The 12,859-nt window shown below is 45.2% G+C and overlaps 2 protein-coding genes across 2 annotated transcripts in view; both read left to right on the top strand.

Annotated features, from left to right (window-relative positions):
- Positions 1-2,113, top strand: part of LOC101633880 (WD repeat-containing protein 87-like) — an 8,488-nt gene extending 6,375 nt beyond the window's left edge. Inside the window, 3 exon segments of the mRNA XM_012730490.1 lie at positions 6-550; positions 552-1,349; positions 1,432-2,113. Coding sequence (XP_012585944.1) covers positions 6-550; positions 552-1,349; positions 1,432-2,113 — 2,025 coding nt within the window.
- A 1,857-nt stretch (positions 2,114-3,970) lies between these two features.
- LOC101633658 (WD repeat-containing protein 87-like) lies at positions 3,971-4,693 on the top strand. The gene has a single exon (XM_004690289.1). The coding sequence runs from the start codon at positions 3,971-3,973 to the stop codon at positions 4,691-4,693; it is 723 nt and encodes a 240-aa protein (XP_004690346.1).
- The last annotated feature ends 8,166 nt before the right edge of the window (positions 4,694-12,859 follow it).

Here is a 12,859-nt window from a genome sequence, read left to right as displayed (position 1 = left end):
GGCAGCTGCACTTCATCGACAACACCACCTTCTTCTGCCAGACGGGCTGCGCCTTCTCCCTGCACCACCTGCCCTACTTCTACACCCTCTTCCACGTGTGCGGCTCTGTGCCCCAGCACATGCGGTGCGCCTGCTGTGGCCATAACTGGGCCCGGATCCTGTGTGCCTCCAAGGACGGCCTGCTGCACTTCCTGTCTCCCGTGACGGGGGAGCTCCTGGCGGTCACGTGGCCTCTGCAAGTCATGGAGAAGGCCAAGGTGTGGGCCTATGACTCCGCCAGCGAGGAGCTCTTCGTGGCAACCCACAGTCCGGAGGTGCTGGTGTTCGATGCCACACGCTCCCCTTGCACAGTCAAGTACCTCCTGTGTACGTCAGTAAAACCCGGGGACAGAGTGCGATGTCTGGCCTACGCGCAGTCCCGTTTGGGCAAGGGCCTGGAAGGACTGGTCTTCTGCGGCCATGACAGTGGCGTCGTGAGGGTCCTCTCCCAATACAGCTGCACGCGAGTGGAGAAGGCGCTGCATGCCGGGCCGGTGCTGGCGCTGTCCTGGAGGGACCCCAGAGGAGCCCCTGCTGTGCTCCTACGGCATCGACACCGTGTACTTGACGGAAGCCGTGCTTCAGGAGAACGCGGTAACCCTGGAGCCCATTATCAAAATCCTCTGTGGTTGCGCCCTAAAACACGTGATTCTCTTGCCAGACTCCGTGGGCGCCATCACTGAAAACCACTGCTGGCGTCTCTGGCACTTCCAAGATTTCACCACATCGTCGGGATTCAAACAGAGCTCCGTCTTTCAAGAGACAAAGAGCCTGCACCCGTGTGCCATCGTGTCCTTTGACGTCTGCCTCTCCCTGAAGCTCTTTGTCACGGGGGGTACTGATGGCAAAGTCCGCATCTGGAACTGCCAGGGTAGACTCCTGACTGAGCTGAAGTCAGCCTTGCAGTTTGGCCCGCTTTGCTTTGCCAACAACCGGGGCGACCTGCTTCTGGCCTTCAACCACAGCCTTTACATGGTATCTTGCTTAAAACTGCTCCCGCATGCAGAGCTGACTCTCCTCTCTAGCCTCGACGGTGCGGATGAAATACAGGAAGTGCCCAAGCCCTTTCTGCCCAGCTTCCTTTATTCATTCAAGACAGTATTTGTGCCCAAATTTGTGTACCTTGAACAAGGGCTGCAGGAATTCCAGGGACTCGCGGCCCTTGCTAACAAACGGGTCATCGCCTTTGACAACATCGTGCCTCACGTAGCAGAGGAAGAGAGACGGCTGTCCCCTGGGATTCAAGAGCAGCCCAAATTACACTTTGTGGAAAAGGAGAAGGACCCCAATTTGTCTTCCACTGACCTGACGTGGGCTCGGCCCCCACAAGCTGTTCCTGCTCAGTTGCAGGTCGCTGGCTGGGCCGGCCTTATGTAACTTCTTTGGTCAAAGGAGGCAATGGCCCATCACTCCTGACGGCTACATCCCCAATTCAGTGATCCGAGCCCGCCTCTGGCCAGAGGGCACCCCCGTTATACTATGCTGTGGTGTGGACCCAGCCTACAGAGGCAAGGACAAGGACATGAAGGAGATCTTCAGACAGGCACAGCTGCTAATGGCGACTCTAGCGAAGAAGAGCATCTCGGCGACTAAGCAGAGGTATAAGTTCATGTCTGCTCTACAAGCCTACTCTGCTATTCTTGAAAACCTGACAAAACGAAATTGGATAGGAAGACAATTCAGTGATGAATTTATAAATAACCTAATTGAGATCATCCTCAACCTCACAACTAGCTGTGCTGTGGAGAAATTCAGGAAATATATTAATGTCCTGGAAAAACTTTTTGCCCTTTATCAGATCCCTTCAGGGCTGCGGCTGGAGGCTGCCTGTCGCCTGCTGGAAGACACAGCCGACTGCAACCCACAGATCCGCGTGCTGAGCTGGGAGGGGCTCGAGCGGCTGGATATCACGAACCGCCTATTCACTGTCCCGCTGGCCATGGGGCTGATGGACTGTGACGACAATGTGCGGGATAAAGCCTTACAACATTTTATAAAGGTCACAGGCATCGACAATAAGACCATGCTGGTAGACCTGCTGAGGAAACAAGAAACTTTCCAAGAACTACAGTGAGTTAGTTGGGTGACAGCCTGGTCCTCTCCTGTGACTCCTAGTCTCCAACCTCCAAAACCGATTCCTTCTCCTGTCCCACAACATCTTCTATTCCTTTCTCCCACATTCCACATACTTTTTTTTTTTTTAAAGATTTATTTATCCGTACAGAACTGGGGTACAGGCCAGAGATGCGGAGGGTGAGAGGATTCACCAGAGACAGAGCAGGGTGCAGAACAGGCAGATGGATGAAGTACACTGCTGAGGGGAGCAGCGGGCGGGTCAGGAGAGGTCTGCCTCGCCATGTGGTCTCCTCCGGGGCAGGCGGGATCGAACTCATGCGGAAGTGGCTGTAGCTTCTTAGTGCAGTGCTTTAACCCGCTGCGCCACCAGGAGGGCCCCTATTCCACATACTTTTGCACCCAGTGCCTATCCCTAGACTTTTTACCTCAGCCCAGCCTGCCCTTTTACTCGCTTACTCCCTTAATTTCCTCACAACCAAAATCCACAAATCGTTCGATCCAAGGAGCATTTTCTGTCATCCTGACTACCCTGTTCCTTGCTCCTGATTCTTTTTCCTTTGTTTCACCTACTTTCTCCTAAATGGCTCCTATCCCTGCTTCTTGGATTGTCATTCCTCCTCTCTCTCCTCCTCCTTTTTCTTCATCTCTGAATTTTGCTGTCACTGGCTCAATATCACCTTTCTTTTCCATGACTTTTGTAGGCAGGAATTTATTGGAGAATCCTCTCTGGATCAACTGCTGGGGATTGAAGCTAAAGATATCCAACAGCTCGTTGTTCAGGTGGAACAATGCCTGAATGAAAACCTGACGCTGTCACACCCAGACCAGTGCTTTCTGAAGCAGCCACAGCTGTCAGGGCTGGTGAACTCAAGGTCCTTGGCAAACAAACACCTAAACATTTGTCACAACCTGAAAGGATAGAGAAATTAAAGTACAGAATGAGATATATTGAAGAAAAGAGCAGAAAACTGAGTATGTACGGGTAATATGTGGGGCCTATTTGGGATGAACCTCAGGGCCCCAAAGGAGCTAATAAAAAGCCCCAAAGGGTCAATAAAACCTCTCTTCCTTGGCTTTCTGGCTCGGCCTTTTCTCCTGGCCTCCGGCTTGTTCTGCCTCTCGTCGGGACATTTTCTTTTTGCCCCAGTCCCACTGGCTTCTGTCCTCAGTGACTTTATCTTTCCCAGCCCATTTCTCCCCACTCTCAGCTCGTTTTCCTTTGCCCACGGCCGGCTTGTCATCAGCTAAGTGGCCTCTCTGCTCAGAGGAAGATGGGATTAAAAACACATTAAGGCGGCTGGAAGCAGGAGAGCAACTTTCCAGAGACAATTTCCATAGGCTGAGCCGGCTGCTCCAAAACATGCCTTCAAAGGGACGTTTGAAAGGGGTGCACTTCTGCTTGCTGTAGGCCATCGTGGGACACCTCGCCCCCAACTTAAAGCTAAGTCACTCGGACGCATTGCAGCCCTGCGAGACTATTTTGAGTCCAGTGCACTTAAAAGAGCCGTCTGCAATCAGAAGAGAAGACAAAGAGAGCTGGCTACAGTCGCTACCTTCCCCGGGGCCACCAGCAGCTACCAAAAGCACTCAAGCCCCACGGAATCCCAGGTGGCCCCTCTCAGCTGAGGCCTACGGTCAGCAACAGGCCCCCCAGTTCTCCGCTGCCATCAAGGAGCTAGAGCACGGCCACCCAGTCAGAAAGGCTGCTGGTACAGCGGCCTATCCCTTGGGGATGAAGGACTTCAGAACCTGGAGGGAAAGGGAGGGACTCCCCAAATTTGCCAAGGCAAAGAAGAAATCACTCCCCATCACTGCACCCTTACTGCCAACCACCAAGAGTCAAGTCCCAGAGGCTATGGGCTGGCATCTCCTAGGGGAGCCCCCCAGGAGGGCACGGGCTCGGCAGCGCTCCCACGCCCTGCAGGAGATGGAGAGGCGCCATTTTGATCCCACTGCGAGAGACGTTTCTTTCACAAACGCCCATGCTTTGGTGGAAAAACAAACCCTGGCGCTGATGTTCCAGAAAGATCTCAGGGCTTTTAGGGGTAAAGGCAGACCCCGCGAGTTGCCCAAGTTAGAGAAGAAGACACAGCCCCTCGCTAAGGAGGAGGTGCCCCCGTGGGAGACCTTCGTGGCCCTGTACTACGTTTTGCGGACGCTGCAGGACCAGTACCCCAAGGACAGTGATTGGTGGATGCAACAGTTCCACCAGCTCATGGACCTGTACCAGCTGAAGTCCCCCCGAATCCAGAGGCTGCTACTAGAGTTGCTGCAGAGAAAGGAGGTTCAACCCCGAGGGAACATCTACAAAAAGGGTGCCCCAAGTAAGGGCCTGGCACTAGGCGAGCGGGTGTTCTACCGCCTGATCTGCGGTAGTGCCAGGGGCCCCGGGGGTCACTTTGAATTCCAGGATGTCATACCCCTGCCAGAGAAGAACAAAGTGCATGCTGTCCAGCCTGTGGTCATTGCCCACTATGGCTCCCTAGAACTTGCCTGGAAAAGCCTGCCGCAGATCAACCCTTACCCCCTCCCCCACCTCCCCCCCAGAAGGCCCCGTATGCCTGCGGGAAGCCTCTGATTTGGCCTATGTTAGAGCATTGGGGTCTTAATAGAAAATGAGTGTGGGCTACAGATTTTAAGCTTCTTACCTGCTCAGCATTTCTAGATAGGGCTAGAAAAGGACTTCACTCAGCCTGAGAAACCATCTAGACTATCTAATGAATAAAATGACATGTATATCATCTCTGGAAAAAATGCCCATGCAGGTCCTCTGCCTGCTTTTAATTGGGTTTTTTATTTTTTCCTACTGAGTTGCATGAGTTCTTTATATATTTTGGATGTTACCCCTATCACCTGTGAGATTTGCAAATATCACCCATTCCATTGGTTCACGTTCATCTTATAGATGGTCTCCCTTGCTGCACAGAAACTTGAGTTTGCTGTATTCTATTTTTGCTTCTGGTGCTTTGCTTTCAGTATCAAATCCAAAAAACGATGTCCTAGAGCTTACTTCCTATATTTTCATCAAGGAGTCTTGCTTGGTTCAAGCCCCTCATATATTTGAGCTGATGGGTGTATGTGGGGTAGATTCTGTGGCGTGGTTCACCGTTCTGCAGGGGGCTGTCCAGTTTTCTCAGCACCAGTTACCCTCTCCCCTTCAAATATTCCTGTCTCCTTTATTAATGGACTGACGGGTTAGCAGGATTATTTCTGGATTCTGTTCTGTTCATCTGCGTGGCAGTTTTTTGGCAAATATTGTTGCTTTTGAATGGAGAGGTCTTAAATGAGAAAATGGGGTAAATTCCTCTTTGTTAGTCAGAATTGGCCAATTTTTTCCCGTAGATTATCTCAGAGGACTCTAGTATGTACTTCTTGGAAAGAAATAATTTAACTCATTCTTATTAGTGGTTAATATTAGTTTACTAGATGTGGTTTAGATGTAGCTCATTGCTGCCTATTATAACCTCCTTGGCTCTTGGAGAAACGTAGAAAGTGAAGTTCCTTTCTACAAGTAACATAGATACACCCACTGTGGTTGGCGCAGAGATTACATCTAGAGGAGAGAGTTTAATACTCTCTCTGCTCTGATCATGGCTACATGGTCTTTAGACAGCCTCCTGGAGAAGGGGGTGATGTTGCAGTTCAGTGCAAAGCCATGTATTTCACTGGGTGACAAGAGACCCAGGTCGAGTTGTGTGGCTTCCAGAACTTACTGTTTTCAGCTTTCAAACACGCTTAGGAGGAAAAGCTTACCAAAATATATCTTACATTTAGCCTTTCCAAGAGGCTAAATGATCCTTGTTAAATGTTAAATCCTTTTTAGAGTTTTTTGGCTGGTTTCAAGTATATTATGATGAAGCAAGTATTAATTCCATCATCATGGTGATCTTTTAAAATCTACATGTAACAGTAGGAGCTGTTGTTTGCTTTTTTAAAAATATTGCTTTTTTTTAAAAAAAGTGGTCATAAAACAAAAAATTAAATGCAGTGATTTCAAGAGATTGATGGCAGGTGAATTTAAAGTATGGATAAATCTTTAAATTTTTTTCATTGCGCTTCAGTAGAGAGAGGCACAAGAGGAAAATAGCAAGCTCTCATATTATCTGTGTTGCTACTGAGGGAAAATGGTGGTGTTAGCCTGTGTGAATGTATAGCTTACAGCCCAAGTTCTGTTCTTGGAGGCATGTTGAAAATGTGGTTAAAGTTGACAGAGGAGGGCCCTCCCTGGTGGTGCAGCAGGTTAAAGCACAGCACTAAGAAGCTAAAGCTACTTCAGCATGAGTTCGATCCCCATCCCAGAGGTGACCCACATGGCGTGGCAGACCTCTCCTGACCTGCCTGCTGCTCCCCTCAGCAGTGTACTTCATCAGCTTGTTCTGCTCCCTACTCTGTCTCTGGTGAATCCTCTCACTGCCCCTGTACCTCTTGCCTGTACTCCAGTTCTGTATGCATAAATAAAATAAATCTTTTTTAAAAAAGTTGACGGAAGAGAGGACTAAAGTATGGATGCATATGATATATATACTGTATTGTTTATATCAAAAAATCAAAATGTTAATACAAATGGGTACAATTTCTTTCCTCCACTCTATGCCTTTATCTTTTAACTTTGTTAATTGGTGTAAATAGGGAGGAAAATCAACATAGGAGATTCAAGCAGGCATGAAAGAAATAAGGATTGTACTAAGGGAAAAAAATGGGTCATCATGCTTATCATTCAAAAGAAAACACACACAAAGGGGTGTTCCACAGGTCATCAACCCCAGACAGGTCCTACATAATAACCAAATAAATGAACAATTCAATAGCATTCCAAAAAGAAAGAAAAAATCACCCAAAGACCTAAAGAATCTACCGACAGACAAAATCAGTACTTGAGACATTCAGCGAGACACCTTTGCTTCAACCATCCAAAGCAATGACAAAATGTTGGTGATTGGCAGGAATTTTTGTAAAGAACCAGACAGTAAATATTTTAGGCTTTCTGGGCCACCCAGACTCTGTTGCAACTACTCAGCTCTGCCAGAGAAGCATGAGTGCAGTCAGAGAGGATGTGGACTATGTGTGGCAGCTCCCAGATGAAGCTCATGTTTTAAATCCTCTCATGAATTTGCCATTCTACAAAATTTTGTCCAGAAAAATTCTTTTAAGGCAAAAAGACATGAAGCATTCCTAAATTCATTATACCCATATGAACTTGATCTGCCCATAATGCAGTAATACTAACAGCAGGACCTGATGCTTACTGAGCACAGACTGTGTTTACGGTCACATTCGGGGTAGCACCCCAAACAGCAATGGAATGTAGGTGTTGGTGTCATCACTTCCAAAGGACTCCAACAGGGGTAAATATCCTGCCCAGTGTCACATAGGTTGTAAGGAACTAGATTATTAATCATGATGGTTTTTCCACTTTCCTTAAGTCAGAGGCTTTCTGTGGCATGAGTTTTCTCAATGTTAACAGCAAGTTAAAAAAAGTGTAAGGGCCTCCCTGGTGGCGCCAGGGGTTAAGCACAGCACTATGAAGCTATCCACAGCCACCTCAGTGTAAGTTCGATCCCCAGCCAGGGAGTTGACCCACATGGCACAGCAGATCTCTCCTGTCTTGCCCACTGCTCCCCTCAGCAGTGTAGTTCAGTCAGTCTGCCTGTTTTGTTCCCACTCTGTCTTTGGGGAATCCTCTCAGAGCTCCCCACCCCCAACCCCAGGATCTCTGGCCTGTACTCCAGTACTTATATTCATAAATAACCAATTTTTTTAAAGATTTATTTATTTATTCATACAGAACTGGGGTACAGGCCAGAGATGCGGAGGGTGAGAGGATTCACCAGAGACAGAGTGGGGAGCAGAACAGAAGGATCGAAGAAGTACACTGCTGAGGGGAGCAGCGGGCAGGTCAGGAGAGGTCTGCCACGCCATGTGGTCACCCTCCAGGGCAGGCGGGGATCGAACTCATGCGGAAGTGGCTTTGACTTCTTAGTGCTGTGCTTTAACCCGCTGTGCCACCAGGGAGGGCCACCAATTTTTTTTTAATTAAAGACATTTTCACTCTCTGAATTTTCTCCACTACAGATATTCTGATAATCCATGGAGACATGATAATAAAGGCTCATCTATGCAAAATGAAAATATAAAATTTCAAATCTAGAACACTTGGGTGAGAACTAAAATTTCTTTACATTAAGAGGGGTTCTCATCAGTATTAATAACAATGCCTTCAAAGACCTGAGTCACATCTAAAAGGCTTCCCACATTCTTTCCCTTCAAATTGTTTCTTGGTATTATAAGTCCACTGACATTTGTACATTCTCTATTGCACACTTAAGTCTTTCCACAGTCCTTACATTCATAAGGTTTCACTGCAGTATGAGTTCTTTCATGTACTTGCAAGCTTGAACTAAGCCTAAAGGACTTCCCACATTTGTCACATACAAAAGGTTTCTCATCGCTATGAATACTCTGATGTCAAGTAGTCATCTACATATATTAAAAGCCTTCTGACATTACGTGCATTCATAGAGTTTCTCACCAGCATAAATTCTCTCATGCCTAACAAGGTTTGAGGTATGACCAGAGACCTTCCTACATTCTTATACACATAGGGTGTCTCACCAGTATGAATTGTATGATACATTCCAGGCTTCCACCATGAATGAAAGCCTTTCCACCTTCTTTACATGTATGGGGTTTCTCACCAGTGTGCCTTCTCTGAGGTGGATGACTAAATGTCATCCCACACTCCTCATGAATATAAGGCTTCTATATTCACTCCTAAAATATAGGGCTTCTACCCAGTGTGAATTCTCTCATGGTGAACAAAATTTAAGACACGACAAAGGCCTTTCCACATTCCTTACAACTGTAGGGTTTCTCCCCTGTGTGAATCCTATGATGCATTCTAAGGTCCATACCACAACTGGAATTCATGCCACATTCATGGTATTCTTAGGGTTTCTCCTCAGTATAGATTCTCCAATCTATTCTAAGTCTTCCACCTTGACTAGCGGCCTTTCCACATTCATTACATACATAGGATTTCTCACAGTATGAACTCTCCATGTTGAGTAAGCTGTGAGACACAACTAAAAGCCTTTCCACATTCCTCACATTTATAGGATTTCTCACCATTTATAGGAGTTTATAGGAGTTCTCTGATGAACTCTACAACTAAAGTTCATCTATCTTACAACTAAAGTTCATTCCACATTTCTCATATTTATAGGGTTTTTCATCAGTGTGAATTCTGTGATGTTGCAGAAGGTTGAAGCACCACTAAAGGTCTTTCCCACATAGCTTACATTTAAAGGGTTTCTCACCAGTATGAATACACTGATGTCTGTATGTCATCACAGTGATAGGCCTTCTCTCTATTGTAAACTTTCTGATGTAAAGTAAGAGGTGAACATTTTTTTTAATGTGTGCTTTTTCAGAGCTGATTATTTCATGTGTTGACTCCATGAAAGAAATGAGAACATTTTGTTTTCCTGGATCATAAAAAGTGAATGTTCATATATATATTTAAAAAAAATTAAAAATACCAACCACTCAAGATGAATAATTCAGATAACTCTAAAATCAGTTATACATTTGCAACAGCTATTGACATCTCCATAACTATTTATCACACTGTACTACAATGATTTTACATACTATTTCCTGTATCAGTTTCCATGTAAAATATAAACATATTTAAAAAACAACAATTTATACCTGACCTCGCCACCTATAGCTCCCCTTAAAGATACAGGAACTAGGGTTCATTGGAGGGATCCAATGAACAGTTATGCCTGCCTTTCTTCGTTCCCATAACAAATAAGAGTTCTTATTTACCAATCTTCATTAAGCTTTTTCTTCCTAATTAGTGGAACATCTGGTTTTTCCATAGCATTTATCAGGTCCTCTATCACTTGCCCTTCAAATCAAGGTTAGCAAGTCTGGTAATTCTTACGAGTCTGTCAATGAATTTTCAGATATGTACTAGGTATACATTCAACTGGAAGTCTTAAAGGTTGAACTATAGAGCTAATGAATCTGGAGGGAAAGTGCCAGTATACATAAACATGTGTGTGTGTGTGTGTGTGTGTGTGTATTAAGAACATTCTCAAACATTAAATATTCCATCAGGTCAGATCTTGTAAGTGCTTTTCTTTTGAAAAATCCTTGACTTTTTATGACTTTATATTTTAGGTACAGATTAAAATTAATCATTTTTACAATTCAGATGAATGTTTTATAAGATCGTCCCTAATTCGGGGACGCCGGGTTTGCCTACTACTAATGATGAGATCTATATGCTGTTGCTACCCACCGGCTGTCACTGAATACGTGGTTTGCATTGTGGCTGGCAGGCAACCCCTTCCACTTTTAAGTTCCACTGGAAACTGGGTTATCAACCATCATCATCTGATAGTTATGTCCTTGCATACTCCTCGTGAACCAAGGAACCTACTTCACAAAACATGGTGAAAGCAGTGAAACATTACTTCTCATTGATTTGACAAAAGATTATGATTTCCACATTGCTGCCATCTTTTGATGTTGCACTTGCTCAGTTGAGTGGCTTCCATCAACAGTCCATGTAACCGGGTCCTGTCAAAACCACTCATGCAGGCTGGGGAACAGATACACACAATGTTCACCTTGAGATCATGGCAGCATTGACCCAGCTTGATAGACTTACTAGAGTGCTGAGCCAGGGAGCCAACCTAAGCCATGTCCAGATTTTGGAATCACTGAAACTGTGAGATACATGTTTCCTTGCTTTTAGCTATTAAATGTCAGCGTAATTTGTTCATGTGGCAATTGAAGGATGATGAATTACGTAGATGTCACCCAAATGTACTATATTCTATTCACAACAGAATAGTTTCGATACTTATCACTCAGGGATTTTCTGCCAAGATCTGCAACCCCCAAATTTACATGTCTCTGATGGACACAGACTGAGATTCACTCTACACCGACTTGACACTCAATCCAAATTTCCATCTTATCAACTTCGAGATGTCCACTGTAAAAAATTTTAAATTCCTCTCATAGATGGTCAAATACAACCAACTTCCCCTCACCACACGACAACATCTAACCTACATAACCTAAATCTTTACTTTGAAGAATTCCTCTCCTCCACTGCTCTAACAATGCTTTTGATTGAAGAGTGGGCTGCTGGATAATTTCTCAGTAATTGTATGTTCAACTTGGTCACTTAGAGGATGCTGGAAAACTTGACATCATATTTCACTAGAAATAATGTTTTCGGTAGTAACTTTTAGGAATCCATTAATTTGGATAAATTAATGAAAATACATGGCCTAAAAAATACACAAATATTTCTTTCTTTTTTTAAGATTTATTTTTATTTATTTATGCATATGAGAACTGGGGTACAGGCCAGACGTGTGGGGGGTGAGAGGATTCACCAGAGACAGAGTAGGGAATAGAATAGGTAGATCTACTGAAATATACTGCTGAGGGGAGCAGTGGGCAGTCAGGTCTGCTGTGCCATGTACTCCCTGGCTGGGGATAGAATGTGTGCCACAGTGGCTGGGGACAGCTTCATAGTGCTGTGCTTTAAACCCTTGTGCCATCAGAGAGGGCCCCCAAGGTCCTCTTTATTTGTATTTGCATGAAGTGTACAAGTCCCACACATAGACAACTCTTAGTGATACGGGAAGTTCTCTGCCAGGATTACTGTCCTTGCAGGAATGAAAAATGTCGGATGAGGTATACATTTGTGGGGTGAGGTCAGGATTGGGGAATAGGTTCATATGGATTGGGAGACGCTCCAGATCCATCCACAAGTACAAGTGACAGCTAAGAGTGGAACCCTGAGACACCGCTCTGGTTTTGGGTTAGAATTTTGGAACTGACAGAGATTTCATTTCAAGGAGAGACAACTAAGGGACATTAGCCAAGAACAGAAACTTACTTGTAGTAGATTATTCTCAGAGCACTATAGAGAAAAATTCACTTCCTAGGCCATCACTGTCCCATACTGGTATCTGGGACCTTTGAGAAATTGAAGGAACAGTTAGCCTTAACCCTGATTTTTTATTTTGATACAAGATGCTAGTTTCTCTCTCAACCTTCGTCGATGTATACAAAGAGCAGGGATGGCAGGTTTTAGTTTAAGCTGAGATTAAGTGATTTGTCCTAATTCCACTTCTCTTTCCAGAAGGCCCTCTGAGGAGCAGGGGCGCATGCCTCGTGTGGATCTAAAAACTATGTTCCAGGTGAGTTGAAATTTCTTGCTTCTATTAACTACCTCCTTATTTTCTTTCTGCCTACAAATACTTTACTGTAGAACTAAAATCATTAGAAAATAGACTACATGAGCACACATAAAATTAAAAATTCACCATGGGAAAATATACTAATGGGATTTTGTTTAAAGGAAGGATGTTGTAAGTTTTATAACTTTACTGGATTATAGAAAGTAAAGGAACTGACAAGAGCAAATTTTTAAAACTTTAGAAATCTGACTGTAGGAGCCTCCCTGGCACAAGGGGTTAAGTCACAACATGATGAGGCTGTCACAGCCACCAGGCCAAGGAGCTGACCCACAGAGTGCAACAGACCTCTCCTATCTCCCCTCAGCAGTACGTTTCAGTAGATCTGCCTGTTCTGCTCCCCACTCTGTCTCTGGTGAATCCTCCCACTCCCTGTACCTCTGGTCTATAAATCTTTTCTTAAAAAACATAAGGCCCTCCCTGGTGGCGCAGCGGGATAAAGCACAGCACTGAAA

Source organism: Condylura cristata, unplaced genomic scaffold (genome assembly GCF_000260355.1).
Source record: "Condylura cristata isolate star-nosed mole 26May11 unplaced genomic scaffold, ConCri1.0 scaffold00028, whole genome shotgun sequence".
Lineage (NCBI taxonomy): Eukaryota > Metazoa > Chordata > Mammalia > Eulipotyphla > Talpidae > Condylura > Condylura cristata.
The sequence above is the reverse complement of the archived record's forward strand: the minus strand, read 5'-3'. Positions and strand labels throughout refer to the sequence as shown.